This window comes from Xyrauchen texanus, chromosome 14, assembly GCF_025860055.1.
Source record: "Xyrauchen texanus isolate HMW12.3.18 chromosome 14, RBS_HiC_50CHRs, whole genome shotgun sequence".
Lineage (NCBI taxonomy): Eukaryota > Metazoa > Chordata > Actinopteri > Cypriniformes > Catostomidae > Xyrauchen > Xyrauchen texanus.
In genome coordinates, this window is record NC_068289.1 from 9,381,427 (window position 1) to 9,398,577 (window position 17,151).

Sequence of the window (17,151 nt, forward strand, 5' to 3'; positions counted from 1 at the left end):
ATGCATCAAGAGCTTAAGAAAAAAGTAAGTTGTCAAAATCACAGCTGGAGCAAATCACTCCTTGTTTCTGACAGCTCAATGTCAGGTAGAGACTGCATAATTATTCTATAAAGAAGCCTTGAACCAAACCAAGTACAGAATTTGATTCACAACAAAAAGTATCCAAAAGAGTGTGTGTGTGTGTGTGTGTGTGTGTGTGTGTGTGTGTGTGTGTGTTTTATGTTTTTCTTAACAAAAATGACTAAAACATCCCAAATAAACTAACTTTTGTTAGTGAATGTTATCTAAATTAAAAACTGTGGAGCTTATAGTAGATCTGTCTTGTAAGGTTTATACAATATGGCTAAACATCATTTTCTCTATGAAGATTGTGAAAGATCTTTATTTCTGGATCCCCACATGGCCTATTCTCTTCTCATACTTCTTCCTGATAACAATGAGTGTGTATTTCTCCTCTCACAGGTTTATTCCTGGGGAAGTGACAAATTTGGACAGCTGGGTCATATGAACGCTCCTAGCACAGTTCCTAATCTGGCTAAGGTGCACTGTACATACTTTACATTATTAGTCAACTAACAGTTTACTTTACTTTTTAAGTCATAGAGATCTTTATGTAAAAAACAAATGATATCTCATTGAAGGCTTTATGCTTATACACTTGTAATTTGACAAAGAAAATTACTTGGCACAGACAATGAAAAAGAGGAGTCGGGCAAGTTCAAGAGAATAAGGGAGTAAATGTAGAGCTCATTATATAAAATGAACACTCTTTAATACTTAAAGGAATAGTTAATCCAAAAATGACCCACCCTTATGCCATCCCAGATATGTATGACTTTCTTTCTTATACAGAACACAAAGGGAGATTTTTAGAAAAATATCTCAGCTCTGTAGATCCATACAATGCAAGCTCCAGAAAGCACTTAAAGTCAGCATAAACGAAATCCATAAGACTCGATTAAGCAATTTAATTGATTTAGGGTGAGAACGTACCACAATTTAACTCATTTTTCATTGTAAAGCTTGCCATATGTTCCCATCCAAAACTGATTGGATAGCTTCAAAAGATATGGATTTATAGTCGTTTATGGAGGCCTATGGATTACTTTTAAGCTTCCTTTATGTGCTTTTTGGAGCTTCAAATTTTGGTCACCATTCACTTGCATTGTATGGAGCTACAGAGCTGAGATAAGTCTTTTTTTTTGTGTCATATACATCTGGGATGGCATGAGGGTGAGTAAATAATAAGCACATTTTTTTTTTTTTTGGGGTGAACGATCCCTTTAAGGCTGTTGTTTTACATGTGAATCTAAGTCATTGTTCCTGTGTATGTGTGACAGATTTCTGATGGCATCCGTGTGTGGGATGTAGCAGCAGGGCAAACTCACACTTTGCTGCTGGCTGATGGTGACTGTTATCAGCCCATACTCTACTACACTGGAGAGCAAGTTATAGAGAACACCGACACCTCTCTTACCCTCTCTGGGACTTATACCCAGACGCCCACCCTTTTGCCGTTCTGCATGAATGTTTGTAAAGGCTGATATTACCGTTTTAGTACTCTGTTTTTACAGTTGTTAAGCTGTTAGTAAAAGTCTATAGACTCTTGAGTTAGCTGATGGGATTTTGCTTTGCCTACTGCCATTGGGCTATTAACAAGGCATTTGGCAGCCCTGCTCTTAAAGTTGGCACGCTTTGAGCTTTAGACAGACAAATCAGCTGTTTGGTACTGTTAATGTCACATAGATGAGCAAAAACAGTATGACCACTCACAGGTGAAGCAACTAACATTCATCATCTACTAACAAGGTGACATGTCAAAACATACAGTGCATCGCACCTTGCTGTATATGGTGCTGCATAGACACAGACCATTTAGAGTGCCCATGATGACCCCTGTCCACCGTCGAAAGTGTCTACAATGGGCTTGTGTGTGACAGAACTGGACATTGGAGCAGTGGAAGAAGGGCATCTGGTCCGATGAATCCCATTTTCTTTTACTTCATGTGGTCGGCCGTGTACATGTGCGTCGTTTAACTGGGGAAGCGATGGCACCAGGATGCACTGTGGGAAAACAGCAAGCTGGTGGAGATAGTGTGATGCTCAAGGGAAACCATGGGTCCGGCCATTCATGACGTCAATTTGACACGTGCCAATTATCTAAACATCGTTGCAGACCAGGTACACCCCATCATGGTACTGGTATTCCCTGATGGCAGTGGCCTCTTTCTGCAGGATATTGCACCCTGCCACATGGCACACATTGTCCAGGATTAAATTCAGTGTTTGCATTTTATTATTTTATTTAAATAAAGCTAATTGTTTGTTGCACTAATTTGTCAATGTCTTTTGTTTAGATTGGCTATGTAAGCAGTGTGTTTGGAGGAGGGCTGAATTGTTTGGCCTTGACTGATCAAAATGCAATGGGTTTCAAGCCACAATCCATGAGCTAGCTTCAGCCGAGAGAACATTTTACTGCACTCTCAGCAAGGTTAAGAGCCAAATACTGGGCCCCCTAATAGCCCATGGTATGTAACAGTTTATTTTCAGGGTCAGGAGTGTTTGGGCATTGCCAGGAAAGGTGGAGGGCATTTAAAGTGTGAACACAGTAGTTTAGTTTAGTAGTTCATTTCACAATTTGTATGAACTTCCATTACTGACAATAAAACATGTTGAAATACCATTACCATATTTTTCTCTATTTTTGCACATTATTATTACTCATACATTTTTGTGTTGGAATGTGTGGAATGCTGCCAGAAAGGTGAACCTCCTGTGTCCTGTACAGCCACCCACACTTTCAGCAAAGAGGGAAGACTCAAAGATGACTCATATAATGGCCACTGGTTATCAGGCAAACCTCATGGCAAGTGAGTGCATGTATATACTGACCAATAGCAAGCAGAAAGGATTGTTCGGGGAACCTTTTTATTTTTGCAGTTGGTGTCACTATTAGCACAGAAACTACACACTTCAGCTTTAACCTAACAACTTAACCTTGATTAAGGTGGTTCATGCATGATTGAATTCACTGTTTCAACTTGCTCTTAACTCTGTTATTGTGCTTCACATTACTCCAAAGAGGGACTCTGAAGTGGCCAGATGGGACAGTTTACTATGGCACATTCAAGAACGGGCTTGAGGATGGGTCAGTATACACACAGTACAATGAATGCAAACACACTTTGGCATATTTATGCATTTTTCAGCAAAACTAGTGCGCCATTATCAACCTTGAATGTGGACCACTTCTGGTATCAGCCAGTTCCAGCTATTTTAGCTATACAAAAATACTACATTATGCTGCTTTATGTTACAGACTGGCAATAAATGTCGGCATATTTTTATCATTAAGTAAGATTTTCATAAACTAATTGGTAATGAGTGCATATAGTGTTACTGTTTATCGTAATTTGCCATCGTTTTATCACACACTGTTGCAGAATGAATGCACTCAGGTGCTGACAGGACAGTCCTCCTCGCCATCTGACACACCTCCACAAACTTTACATGACCAGCAGAGAGAGCAAAAAGCCTCTGGTAAAATGCTGCTTAAACTTTCTTTGCACCAAAACGGCATCTTGATTAATCTTGGCAAAATAGTAAACGCCTTTTACTCTTCGTTCTTGTCAGAGTTAATTGACTGTTAATTTTTTTTTATTTTTTGTTGGAAAAGCACTCTCTGTATTAGCTTAAAGCCCTCAAGTTTACAATGGTTACTGTATTCTTTCAATTGCTCTAAACAAGTATTTTGGGTGACCTTTTAATTTTTTTATTGAATGCTAGACATCAAGTTGTTGTTATTTTAATCTGAAAGAAGAATTACAAGATGCACTTTTTTTCAGTAAGCTAGACCTGTGTGTTTTCAAGGCTTCAAGGTTTTATTGAATGCTACCTCTGACTAAGAATGCATTACTTTGCACTTGTATAGTCTTTTATTTTGGAATTTTAAGAGCAATAAACATATATTGCAATGTTAAGGAATACATGTTTCTTTCATTCAGATATGTAAATCAACATGTATAAATTGCTATTAGTCAATTAATGGGGAGATAATCGAAATCGAATCGGACTGAAAAAATAAATAAAAATGAATCGTTAGATTAATCGATGCATCGAAAAAATAATCGATAGATTAATCGTTTAAAAAATAATCGTTTATCCCAGCCCTACTTCACACACAGAATCGCTAGTCCTCTCTCATTCTCTTCAGTCTTGTACTATTTTTCTTTTGTCTCTATCTTTAGGCCTGCTAGAGCCAGATTCAGCTTGAGAAGACTACATAGTAGTGGGTTGTTTGTGAGAAGTGCATTCACAGCTTTTCCAGCATATGCCACAAAATTATGGAGTAGGTGCAATTTAAATAGACGAGGACTACAGGTCAAGCCAAGATGTACTCATTTATTTCTGTTCTGAAGAGGGTGCTCAAACTCTTCACATTCCACTAACATCTCACATAATCACTGTGGTACACAGATAAAAAAGAAATACTAATTTCAAAATGTTATACGTTTTGATACTTTCACACGGTGATATTTAAATTAGGTATTTAAACTGACTTTATTAACTGAAAAGTCTAAAAATAGACATTTTATTGTATTATTCAAACAGGCAGCATGTTACAGTAAAAAGGTTTCAGTAATAAATAGGGGTGCATCAGTACTGATACTGTTACTTTATATATTGTTATCTAGAATTGCACTGATTAGGAAATCGAGGCTGATACCGATATTTTAACAAAGTGATCAGCTGATACAGAAAATTATCCTATTGCAGATACAATGTACCAATAGATGGTTATATTTCAAATGATATAAAAATTTAAGAAGTAAAGAATTTGCAGTATTTTTGAGTTATGATTAGTGTTTGGGAAGCTACTTTGAAACTATAGCTCTACAAGCTACTTTCTAAGGGAGCAGTAACTTTTTAAATATACTAAATGTATATATCAGATAATATAATTTAATCAGAGCAGTATTTATGTGGTATAGAAACAGTGACGGTCATTGAATGAATGAGCATCTACATTTGGGGGACATCGTTGAATTTGATCTACATCTACACCCTAATTTACATACATACAGTGGGTACGGAAAGTATTCAGACCCCCTTCAATTTTTCACTCTTTGTTATATTGCAGCCATTTGCTAAAATCATTTAAGTTCATTTTTTTTCCTCATTATTGTACACACAGCACCCCATATTGACAGAAAAACACAGAATTGTTGACATTTTTGCACATTTATTAAAAAAGAAAAACTGAAAAATGGTCCTAAATATTCAGACCCTTTGCTGTGACACTCATATATTTAACTCAGGTGCTGTCCATTTCTTCTGATCATCCTTGAGATGGTTCTACACCTTCAATTGAGTCCAGCTGTGTTTGATTATACTGATTGGACTTGATTAGGAAAGCCACACACCTGTCTATATAAGACCTTACAGCTCACAGTGCATGTCAGAGCAAATGAGAATCATGAGGTCAAAGGAGCTGCCTGAAGAGCTCAGAGACAGAATTGGGGCAAGGCACAGATCTGGCCAAGGTTACAAAAACATTTCTGCTGCCCTTAAGGTTCATAAGAGCACAGTGGCCTCCATAATCCTTAAATGGAAGACGTTTGGGACGACCAGAACCCTTCCTAGAGCTGGCCGTCCGGCCAAACTGAGCTATCGGGGGAGAAGAGCCTTGGTAAGAGAGGTAAAGAAGAACCCAAAGATCACTGTGGCTGAGCTCCAGAGATGCAGTCGGGAGATGGGAGAAAGTTGTAGTAAGTCAACCATCACTGCAGCCATCCACCAGTCGGGGCTTTATGGCAGAGTGGCCTCTCCTCAGTGCAAGACACATGAAAGCCTGCATGGAGTTTGCTAAAAAACACCTGAAGGACTCCAAGATGGTGATAAATAAGATTCTCTGGTCTGATGAGTCCAAGATAGAACTTTTTGGCCTTAATTCTAAGCGGTATGTGTGGAGAAAACCAGGCACTGCTCATCACCTGTCCAATACAGTCTCAACAGTGAAGCATGGTGGTGGCAGCATCATGCTGTGGGGGTGTTTTTCAGCTGCAGGGACAGGACGACTGGTTGCAATCGAGGGAAAGATGAATGCGGCCAAGTACAGGGATATCCTGGACGAAAACCTTCTCCAGAGTGCTCTGGACCTCAGACTGGGCCGAAGGTTCACCTTCCAACAAGACAATGACCCTAAGCACACTGCTAAAATAATGAAGGAGTGGCTTCACAACAACTCCGTGACTGTTCTTGAATAGCCCAGCCAGAGCCCTGACTTAAACCCAATTGAGCATCTCTGGAGAGACCTGAAAATGGCTGTCCACCAACGTTTACCATCCAACCTGACAGAACTGGAGAGGATCTGCAAGGAGGAATGGCAGAGGATACCCAAATCCAGATGTGAAAAACTTGTTGCATCTTTCCCAAAAAGACTCATGGCTGTATTAGATCAAAAGGGTGCTTCTACTAAATACTGAACAAAGGGTCTGAATATTTAGGATCATGTGATATTTCAGTTTTTCTTTTTTAATAAATGTGCAAAAATGTCAACAATTCTGTATTTTTCTGTCAATATGGGGTGCTGTGTGTACAATAATGAGGAAAAAAAATGAACTTTAAGGGGGTCTGAATACTTTCCGTACCCACTGTATATTCCTGAGCCAAAAACATTAACACATTAACTAAATATTTTGCTAGCAAGGTAAAAAAAAAAAAAGAAAAATGCAGGACTTCTACACAGGGACTCTTCTTGCAGGACTTCTACACAGGAAATGTATGAATAATTTTTGAAACTGTCTGAATGAACCATCTGAACAAATGAATTCACTAAAGTGAATCAGACTTCCCAATGCTAACTTGTGAGAGGACATTCTTGGAAAGCATGTTTGATTATTTCCTCAGTTTACTCTGTCGTAAAGCCACGGAGTAGTAGTTTGCAGTAGTTTGAATTCCTACGCAATACGTTTTGCTTGCCCTTGCAATTGTTTTGCATTCCCTCGCAATAAATTTACCATGATTTTACTATAGTAGCCATATTTTAATCTTGATATTCATAGTAAAACCATAGTAATAATACAGGAAAAAATAAACTATGGTAATAAAAATCCTACTTTGTGGTTAGGATTTTTCTACAAATACCATTTATGGGATTTGTACTAAAACCATAGTAACCTCAAGAATTACCATGATTAATCTATAATAAAACTGTATTATAACCACGGTTTCTGCAAAAAACAAATATTGTTTGCCTATTACGGTCATGGTTATTACAATGTTATTGTAGAAAAATGATTTCTGCCAAAGACTATAGTTTCTACTATGGTTTTTAACTAAAGTAAAAACATACTAAAACTGGCATTTGTATAGTAAAACCATAATATCCACAAAATAATTTTTATTACCATAGTTTTAATTTTTCTGTATTATCACTATGGTTTTACTACAAATTTCAAGGTTGAAATATGGTTACATTAGTAAAACCATGGTCATTTTTTAGTGAGGGAATTCAAAACTATTGCGAGGGCAAGCAAAACTTATTGCGAGAGAACGCAAAACTATTTCAGAAAGAATATTCCCACCGTACTGTATAAGGGACTCTGTAAAAAGCTGTATGTGCAGCAAGTTCTTAGTATCACTACTTTTAGTTAGTTGCTTCCCAACACTAGTTATGTTGCTTTAGTATTAATGTACAGGTTCCTGTATTTGATGTTGAAAACATGATATGGAAAATGGCATTAACAATTGATGAAAATAACAAAAAGAATATTAAAGAAAAAACACTGTCCCCATAATTATTTCAGTATACTATACATGAAAATTGCAGAATTGCTAAAAATAATGTTATTGGTATTATAGAGTACCAAAAAGGAACTATTGGAACAAAAAACGGTATTGACGCATCCCTAGTAATAACCGTATTCTGGTTGTGTTACTGGTGTTGTGCTAGTTTTGATTTTGCACATTACAAAGAGCTGCACTGCATTGGATTGAATACATTTTTTTTAATACTTTTTGAAGTCTTGTGATGCAGGTATTCATCCGTAAATAGAGGTTGATGACATAATGGTGTCTCTGAAGCACCAATATTTGAAGGTGACTTGCAAAATGTTTTCTCTACCCTCTGCTGTATATTCTGATATGGCCAGTTGTGAACAAATAATGTAGTTGTAATTGAAGTTATTTCATGACTTCCGGATATGGTGCCGTGCTGAGTAGTAGCATGGTTTCTCTTCACTTTCAAAAAGGTGTTTTTATAATATGTATAACTGAAACATCCAGAATATTCTCATAGAAATGGTTTTCATTTCAACATGAAAACACACTGACAGGCCAATAAAACACTATGAAGTTTTGTTCAGTTTTAATTTGAACAAATTTTAAAATTTGTAATTTTACTGAAGTTTATCAAAAAATTAAGATCTATATTTCTAGAGCAATATCACTGGATTCACATTGACTGAAAAAGTGGCATTCAACACTTGCAATAAGGGAATAAAATTACTAAACCAAACTTGTACTTCAAATGACAGGCCTTTTTGTCCATTGGCAAATCTTTAGAAATAATCTGTAAATTGTGGTCATTTCATGAATGCCCTATAGAGAGTATAGATTTGTATGTGTGTGTTCCTCTAAATGTGTACTTTGAACTGTCTAACATGCACTGAAATATTTAGCTGATAAGTGTTATGTCTTGTGGTTGACTATGTTTGTTTTAAAGGCCATTTCTGATATTTTGATAAAGTCAAATGGACCATTACCTTAAACAAAATGTAATAAAAATGTATGATAAACATTGAAAACTGGAAATGTTTAATATCAATGAACAAGGTTGTTGGTAGATTTCTGAATCAAATGAGAAGTTAACACTTTTGTTAGTCAGCACGATTCTCAGCCGATGCCAATAATCTCAAATTGTCCAAACATTGGCAGATTAATTGGCCTGTTGTTACTTTCTTATTGCAAATTAATTTCTAAAAGACATTTGAATAGAGAAGAGTAATGAATGATGAACAATTTTTTTTTAAACAAATTCTGAAAGACTGCTTTACCTATTTTAATAAATGTTGTAACTTAAAAAAGTTGTAAAAATACTATTTATTATAATATATATACTAGAGAGATTAAACAACTACCCACTGTATAGTACTGCAGGAGTTCGTGGAGGAGGAATTAACATCTCCTGTGACCTTTATTTACTCTATGGAAAAAATTATTTGCTTTTCATCTCAGCCCTATCTGCATGATGTGATGCTCTGGTTTTTAACTTACAATATTTGTTTGGATTATTTCCTTATTATTTATTGGTCTGTTCAAATCTTTTCTTAAGAGCACACATATATGGCAGTTAAAGAGATTTTTTATAGGTAATTGTTGGTTTGTGCCCTCTGGTATTGTGAACTGTGTTTGTCTTTGTCTTTTGTGTAAAGATAATGTCTGAGCCTCAGGCCAAGTTAAGTCCTTGGATTTATTGGTTGCTGATTCATGCCTTGAAGTTGTTAGACCGTGTGTGTGTAAGAGTGTGAGAGTGTATTTATCAATTTGTGGGGACCAAATGTCCCCATAAGGATAGTAAAACCTGGAATTTTTGACGTTGTGGGGACAATTTGTCGGTCCCCATGAGGAAAACAGCTTATAAATCATACTAAATTATGTTTTTTGAAAATGTAAAAATGCAGAATGTTTTCTGTGAGGGTTAGGTTTAGGGGTAGAGTTAGGGGATAGAATATATAGTTTGTACAGTATAAAAACCATTATGTCTATGGAAAGTCTCCATAAAACATGGAAACCCAACGTGTGTGTGTGTGTGTGTGTGTGTGTGTCCAGTTAGCTCTAAAAGCAGAAAGATGTAAGGAGCTTTGAGTGGCAGGCGGTCCTATTGAAGTGCTCAGACTGAGGCCGCCCCCTCGCAGGATTAAGTAGGATAGAAAGGGATTACAATCTGCCCTTCCATGGACATTTTATATTATAATCACATACATGTTGGCAGGCCAGAGGCAGCACATCACCTTAATATAAAACACAACTGACAAGATGCTCCACAGCCACCTGGTCTAAACGTGGGATGTAGAAAGTGTGGTTTGGAGAAGCACAGCGACATGGGTGTAAAGCGGTAAGTGTGGGATCATGCTATAATCTTGACATGTGGCCTCTTGACCTGCTTCTGTAGCACTGAGTCACACTGAAGTTCAGGGATCAGAATGAATGTGTCTGGTTTGATTTTCATTCTTAAACTGAAGGTTAACTACAATGTGACACTTATTGTTTGGCTTCGATGTAAGATTTTTTAATTGTACTGTTGTAGAAAACGTTTATTTAACAAATTGCACTGCCTTACCATCATATTGAGAAACAAGACTTTATATCCCCAAAATAACAGTAACAAGGTGAATATGTTAGATAAGAAGGCAAACTATTTTTATTCTAACAATGATTTTTTATTTGTATTTTTGTGTCTTAAATTATACATATGCATGTGTTTTTTTCACATTCGTTTACTCTAAATTGTTTATTATATAATGTTGTAAGTGGGCGATTCTTCAATTAGGAGTACTTTTGACTACTTAAAAAATAAAACTTATATATATCTCTCATCTACAATAAATGTAACCCATGTCCTGGAACAAAAATCTGATCATGGCCTTCAGCAACCTTCAAGTGTATTTTGATATTATGTATGCTGATAATTATATTTTCAGTTTTTGGCAGGTTAGCTAGTAATCAGTTAAATGTATATGCTTGTGTGTGTATTTGATTGGACGAGAGACATTCCATGAGCACTGATAGTCTGACACCATCAGCACTCCAACGCTTCACTGTGTGTGTATCCGCTTGTGTTCATGCCATTCTAAACTAAAGAACAGTGCATATGTGTTAAGAGCTACTGTTTGTCTCTTTCTTTTTTTTGACATTACATATGTTAGCCAGCAGGTGGTGGCAAAAGATCATTTTTGTGTGTAATATGTGCCAGTTAGGTGCCGTGAAGTGAATCCGCGTCAGCCGTTTACATACAACAGCTCTTCCTGATCACTTGTATTACTACTACACTACTAAAGCTAGGAAATAGCTTTAAACGGCTTTAAACAAACAAACTTCAGCATTACGGCTCATCACAGCTGTGAGACTCAACAGAGTGATTAATTACACAATGGGTGCTGTTTAAAATGGCAGAGGACATAGCGGTTTCTATAGTGATCGACTCTTGAGCACTGTCTACCACGAAATATGGAGAAACACCCCCGCTTGGACGTAATTTTTCCACTGAGAAAGCTGACAGCATCTCCTCTCTCACACACACGCACACATACATCCTTGTTTATCCAATAACTTTTTCGAAATAGCAAATTTTTAAATTAATAACAGAGGCTTGGACACATCATTTGGTTTGAACCAGCAATGGCAAATTCTGATCCGTCGGATAATAAAGTAGTTCCATGCACAAATGCGTTTTTATGACTGTGCTCTGTTTTTCCTAATTTTTCAAAATGTACTTGTTCATTGAACTGTTGTATATAAGCAATATCACACTCGCAATCATGCGATATGGCCCTACATCAGCACTGTGATGCTGATGTAGGGCCATGTCGCACTCTTGCTGTGTGCCGTGTGATATTGCTTAATGTATATGTGTGTGTGTGTGTGTGTGTATGTATATATATATATATATACATAGATCAGCCACATTAAAACCACCTGCCTAATTGTGTAGGTCCCCGTTGTGCCGCCAAAACAGCACCAACCCGCATCTAAGAATCGCAATCAGAGATGATATTCTTCTCACCACAATTGTACAGAGCGGTTATCTGAGTTACCGTAGACTTTGTCAGTTGACCTCTCTCATCAACAAGGCATTTCCGTCCACAAAACTGCAGCTCACTGGATGTTTTTTTTGTTTTTGGCACCATTCTGAGTAAATTCTAGATACTGATGTGTGTGAAAATCCCAGGAGATCAGCAGTTACAAAAGTACTCAAGAATGCTATTCTGAGATGCGGGTTGGCGCAGTTTTGTTGGCACCAGGGGGACCTACACAATATTAGACGTGGAATAATGTTGTGGCTGATCGGTGTATATATACAGTGTGTGTGTGTTATATATATATATATATATATATATATATATATATATATATATATATATATATATTTCTTGACATTGGTTTATTTTTTTTTGGATTGGAGTGATCTGATGAACAGAGGGCCTTGTCATACTGCAGTCAATGGAGGCGGAGCCAATGATACAACCTGGCTATAATGATAATAGTAAGTTTGGGCAGAACATTGGCATGTTAACTGATATTCTGTAGAGTCTGCTCAGTGCCAAGACATACAGTAGCCTGCTCATTCAATACTCCTACCAATCAATATTCAACATGGTCAGTTTTTAACTGATCATAGGACCTGAGATGCAGTATTTAAAGTTAGCAGCTGCATTACACATAAAGGATTAGTTTTTTTCTCCAGGTATATGATTGTCTGGTGCAGCACAGTCGGAATGCCCCAACCCAATACTTGCCTTATTCCTCAAGACTGTCTGAGGAGGTCAGTGCACTGGGCATATTTTTTTCATTTAGCTATATGTTTGAGCTGCTGTTTTCTATACAGTGAAAGTAGATACTGACTTGCAGGGCTGGACTGGGAAGAGAAATCGGCCTGGGATTTTACATGACAACTGGCCCAGCTGTTGAGGGGAAGGCCAAATGTTGTTGATCAGGTTGTTCACTGTCCTTTTCTGCATATCACGACGCAGTTTTGTGATCCGTTCTGCATAACACGGCGGCCCATTCGGCACGTTTCACGGCAGAACCACCGGCCAGCCCGTTTCTCTAGATGGACATTCCGCCCCTGATCGGCCCAAAATTGCGTCGGCCCACCGGGAAAATGTCCGGTGCCAGATTACCAGTCCAGCCCTGCAGACTTGTGACAGTCAAGCTCCAAAATGGACAAAATAAAACTTACCTAAAACAACCTTCTTTTGAGTTAGGAACAGACCAAAATGTCAGTTGTTATTCACTGAAAAACGTCCTCCTTATGCCCGAGCTTTCAAATCGACATGCCTTTGTACTTGCAAAATTCACAATACACAATTCTTTAGGAAAAATAATTAAGCTTGAGATGTTCTCCACCTATGGTGTGGAGTGCACTATGCTTCTAACTGCAAGGTATTCAGTGAATAACAACCTAAATTTCAGTTTAGACTGAGGACTTTTAATATAACACATGAACTTTATGTCATTTTTAGACCACGACAGTCCCAGTTCCAATTTACTTTTGTTAAAGGGAAAAGATGAGCTTGGACTTTCTGCTTAAAGGGATAGTTCACTCAAAAATGAAAATTTTCTCATCATTTATTCACCCTCATGCCATCCCAGATGTGTATGACTTTCTTCTGCAGAACACAAATTAAGATTTTTAGAAGAACATCTCTTTTTTTTTCATCTTAATTTGTGTTCTGCAGAAGAAAAAAGTCATTCACATCTGGGATAGCATGAGTAAATAATTAGAGAATTTACATTTATAGGTGAGCTATTCCTTTAACATCCATTTAGAAGAAAGAAAGTCATACAGGTTTGAGCCATATGGCGGTGGTTAAATGATGTCAAAATTGTTGATGATGTGGAAGACCTATTCCTATCAACTTCAATTGTCATCTTCTGTCTCACAGATTAATGCCAATGTGCGAGGACTGGCCGTCCCCTCCCTGGACCTATAAGAATTGTATATTTTGCTGAGAAGCCCTCTGCTTTCTGAATTCTGGTTGCTTTGAATGTTAAGATATTAAATGTGTTACCATTGCTGTGGGTAATCTTTTTTGGCCATTTTTTGTTTTGTTTTGTTTTTTAACCATTTATTATGTATTTCTCCCCAGGCTTTGCTCTCTGCCCATGATTCTGAGGCTCAGAGGGACTATGATCCAGTGTTTCCTCCCCTTCCTGACAACCTGCCTGAAGATGAGGAGGCCATGAGGATTGCTTGCCTCATGAAGAACAATCAGCCTCTGGTGAGGATAAGGTCATTGGTATCTTTGCAATTTCATATACAGTATGTTGGCTAACAGCTTTAATTTAATCCTGTATAGTAAGGTCCCTCATTGCACTATAGTGTATCATACTACTGTATATCATGTACTGTATAGTGGTGAAATGTATATGGCTGAATTTAGCATTAAATGTATTTGGCCATTCTTTTAGTGTCTTTAAGTGCTGTATTGTTACATAATAATGTGGTTTTGAAAGCTGTTGGACTCAGATGTTTGAGTCTCATTTGGTATTGGGACATACGTACATACAAATCCTACTAATTCTGTTATACAGTCAGTATAGACACCACATTTAATTTGAACCGAATGAAAACAAGGCCATTAAGGTTAGAAGTACATTCTGTTCAATAGGTTATACTATGATGTACGTTGGTATTGGTCAAAACACTGAAAATAAATCTTTCCCAAAAAATTCCAGTAAATAAAATATTCTGAAAAAGCATGGGTTGCGAAAATTGGATTGTAAGACAGTACAACCTATTGAACGTACTGTTTTTCTTACCCTCGCAGCTTAGTTTTCATTCATGTCAAAATAAATATGGCACCCTAAGGTCCATTATGTTCATTAGTTTTGTCACTTTGATGTGATCTACTGAGCTGCATATTTCTCAATTGCCAATACAATCAATCACAAAGTTGGAGTGAACAAAATTTGCATTGTCTTGATACTTACTTAGCTATTGTAAGATTTCAGTTTAACTTAATCTTAAGTGTTGTTAGTTGGTTAACTTGTTCATCCCATTCTCTCACTTATAAGTGCGTTGGAGGGGGGGAAGCCCAGTCGCTGGAACAGCCTTAGGCGTCTCACAGTGGAAAAATTGGCTTTAGCCAGGTGTTTAGGCTCAGAAAAATCAAGCCTCCTGAAGGCTGCAGGAGGTCTGTGTTCCTCCACTGGTCTGCTGTCCTCCATGCCCCCAGGACAGCCATGCTCAGCTTTCAAGGGGAGGGCTAAACCAGTCAGCTCCAGCAATTTATGGCCCAGCGACATCTTCTGTTTGCCTGACGAGGCCATGGGAACACTTTCCAATAGGGGTGTCACATTACCTTTATAATGCCTTAAGGTATGATGGCAGATAAATTATCACAGTACCATGTAGGATCACGAGACAACTCATGTTGGTTGAATGATCTAGATATTTGTATCAATTTTTGTTGTATTAATTCTTAACAGTTTTGCACTGTTATTTTTATTGTAATAGATATTACAATACTATTATACAAAAATAATGTAGTTCTGAACTTCTGTCTTAATTTGATAACTTTTGCGCAGTGTTACAAGTTGGTCCAACCAAAGAAAACTGAAGGAAGACGAAGCAATCTTATAGTCCATCTATGCTATTTTTTAATTGTCTACTGTATGTTCACATGCATCTCACGTCTTAGGCTATTGCATCTTGCTCTTATATCAGTGTTTCACACCAAATGCTTTATAAAACTCTGGGCTCTATTTTCATGAGTGCTCAAAGCAAAGCACCTTATCCAATTTTCGTGAGAGCGCTAATTCTAAGTGCAGTTTTCGTACCAGTGCAAGTGGGCATGGAAGGGAGTGTTTGTGCTATCTGTGAGTATATGCATGCAAATCTGGGTGTATTGTATGTAAACGAAGTGGCGCAAAGCGCAATTTGCTATGTTCCTGAGAAATAGGTATTTGCGCTAAGGCATTTCAAAACCACATCTTATCTCAATGCAAAGTCCAAACTAATTTCCTGCATTTGCAGTTTCAAGGTTCTACCAAGCAGGTGGTAATAAAGCTCATGTCCAAAATCTGAAAATATAGTGGAACATTTAAATTATGTCCATGTCAATAGCCATTTCATGAAACAAAGATTTATGAGATTTGTGTTAAACTATCCTTAGGTCATGATTTATTTGCTATTATTATTATTATTATGTTTATATTTACATTTGTATTTATGATCTAATTTGTACTGGTATTTTTCCACCTGTTGTCGTAGAGTGATTTTTTTAGTCATTCCAAAAGGGACTGGTGGAAGAAGTTGGAAAGAGTAAAATGTTTGAATTTGGTATGATTTCTTTTACGCCTTATTTTGATTATACTGTATATGTATGTTGTTTAAAGTGTAATTTAAATTTAGAAATATTTTAGGTTTAATTTTTTCATGTTTCAATAAATGAATGTAATTTAAAAAAATCGACCGGTAGAAGTGAAGTGCGCATACAGCCTGTCACTGTCATAGATATATGCCAGAGATTCAATAGTTAATGCACAAAAGAACATAAGTCCATATTTCTATTCTTCTAATTCATTGCAGTTACACTAACAACTCCTTATGAATGTGCTGTCTTTGTTTATATGGCTGGTGCTTGACAGGGAACAGACTATATTTTTGGATGTAGGCGGTGCCAGAGAAGAAGCTCAGAATTAAATTGCACAGTCCATTAGCGCATTGCGCATGCAATATCGGCAAATCCACTTGCGCCTAGACTTGGTGCATGCTTGCATGAAAATACTAAAACTTCATGGCCATGCCCATTGACTCAGTATAGAGCCATATATGAAAATAGGGCCCACTGTGTCAAGCTGAAAGGATTTCAATTTGGAAAAGAATGTCTCAAGAATCCTGCTTTCTGTTCATTACGTTCTGCTCCATGAAGCATCCTATTTAAACAGCCACTACTTCTGTACTGAGATCAGATACATGACATTACTGTAATATATGGTATTACCATTTAAATAACACTGTGGTACCGTTGCTATTTTGAAGCTTGCATAAAGCTATAGTACTTTGGCACTGTATACCGTGAAACACTACTTTCCAGTCATGCAATTACGCTACACAGACTTACTGTCTTTCATTTTGAAACCACATTAATCTATCACGTTTTTCTCCTTCAAAACTTGAAGACAACTGTATCGATGGCATAGATGCTGTACTTGAAGACCAACAACATAGATGGAATCAAAGTAGAACTGCAGCTTGCACTCCCAGGCTCAACTCATCTCTAGCATACCCCTGCACATGCTGCCCACCCGAGTGTGGCTTCTGTTCCCAGACAGCCCCCTCCAGTCCTCTTTTTCAAAGGCACCACTCCATAGATGCAACCCGCTCTACTTATCCAGCTCTGGCTTTCACTAAGCAACACAGCC

The 17,151-nt window shown here is 37.4% G+C and overlaps 1 protein-coding gene across 1 annotated transcript in view; it reads left to right on the top strand.

Moving 5' to 3' along the window:
- The window catches only part of mpp4a (MAGUK p55 scaffold protein 4a), a 25,873-nt gene continuing 8,722 nt past the window's right edge, over window positions 1-17,151 (top strand). The window contains 9 exon segments of the mRNA XM_052142800.1: window positions 1-24; window positions 463-540; window positions 1,341-1,529; window positions 2,761-2,870; window positions 3,083-3,148; window positions 4,248-4,299; window positions 12,467-12,544; window positions 13,668-13,747; window positions 13,868-14,003. Coding sequence (XP_051998760.1) covers window positions 1-24; window positions 463-540; window positions 1,341-1,529; window positions 2,761-2,870; window positions 3,083-3,148; window positions 4,248-4,299; window positions 12,467-12,544; window positions 13,668-13,747; window positions 13,868-14,003 — 813 coding nt within the window.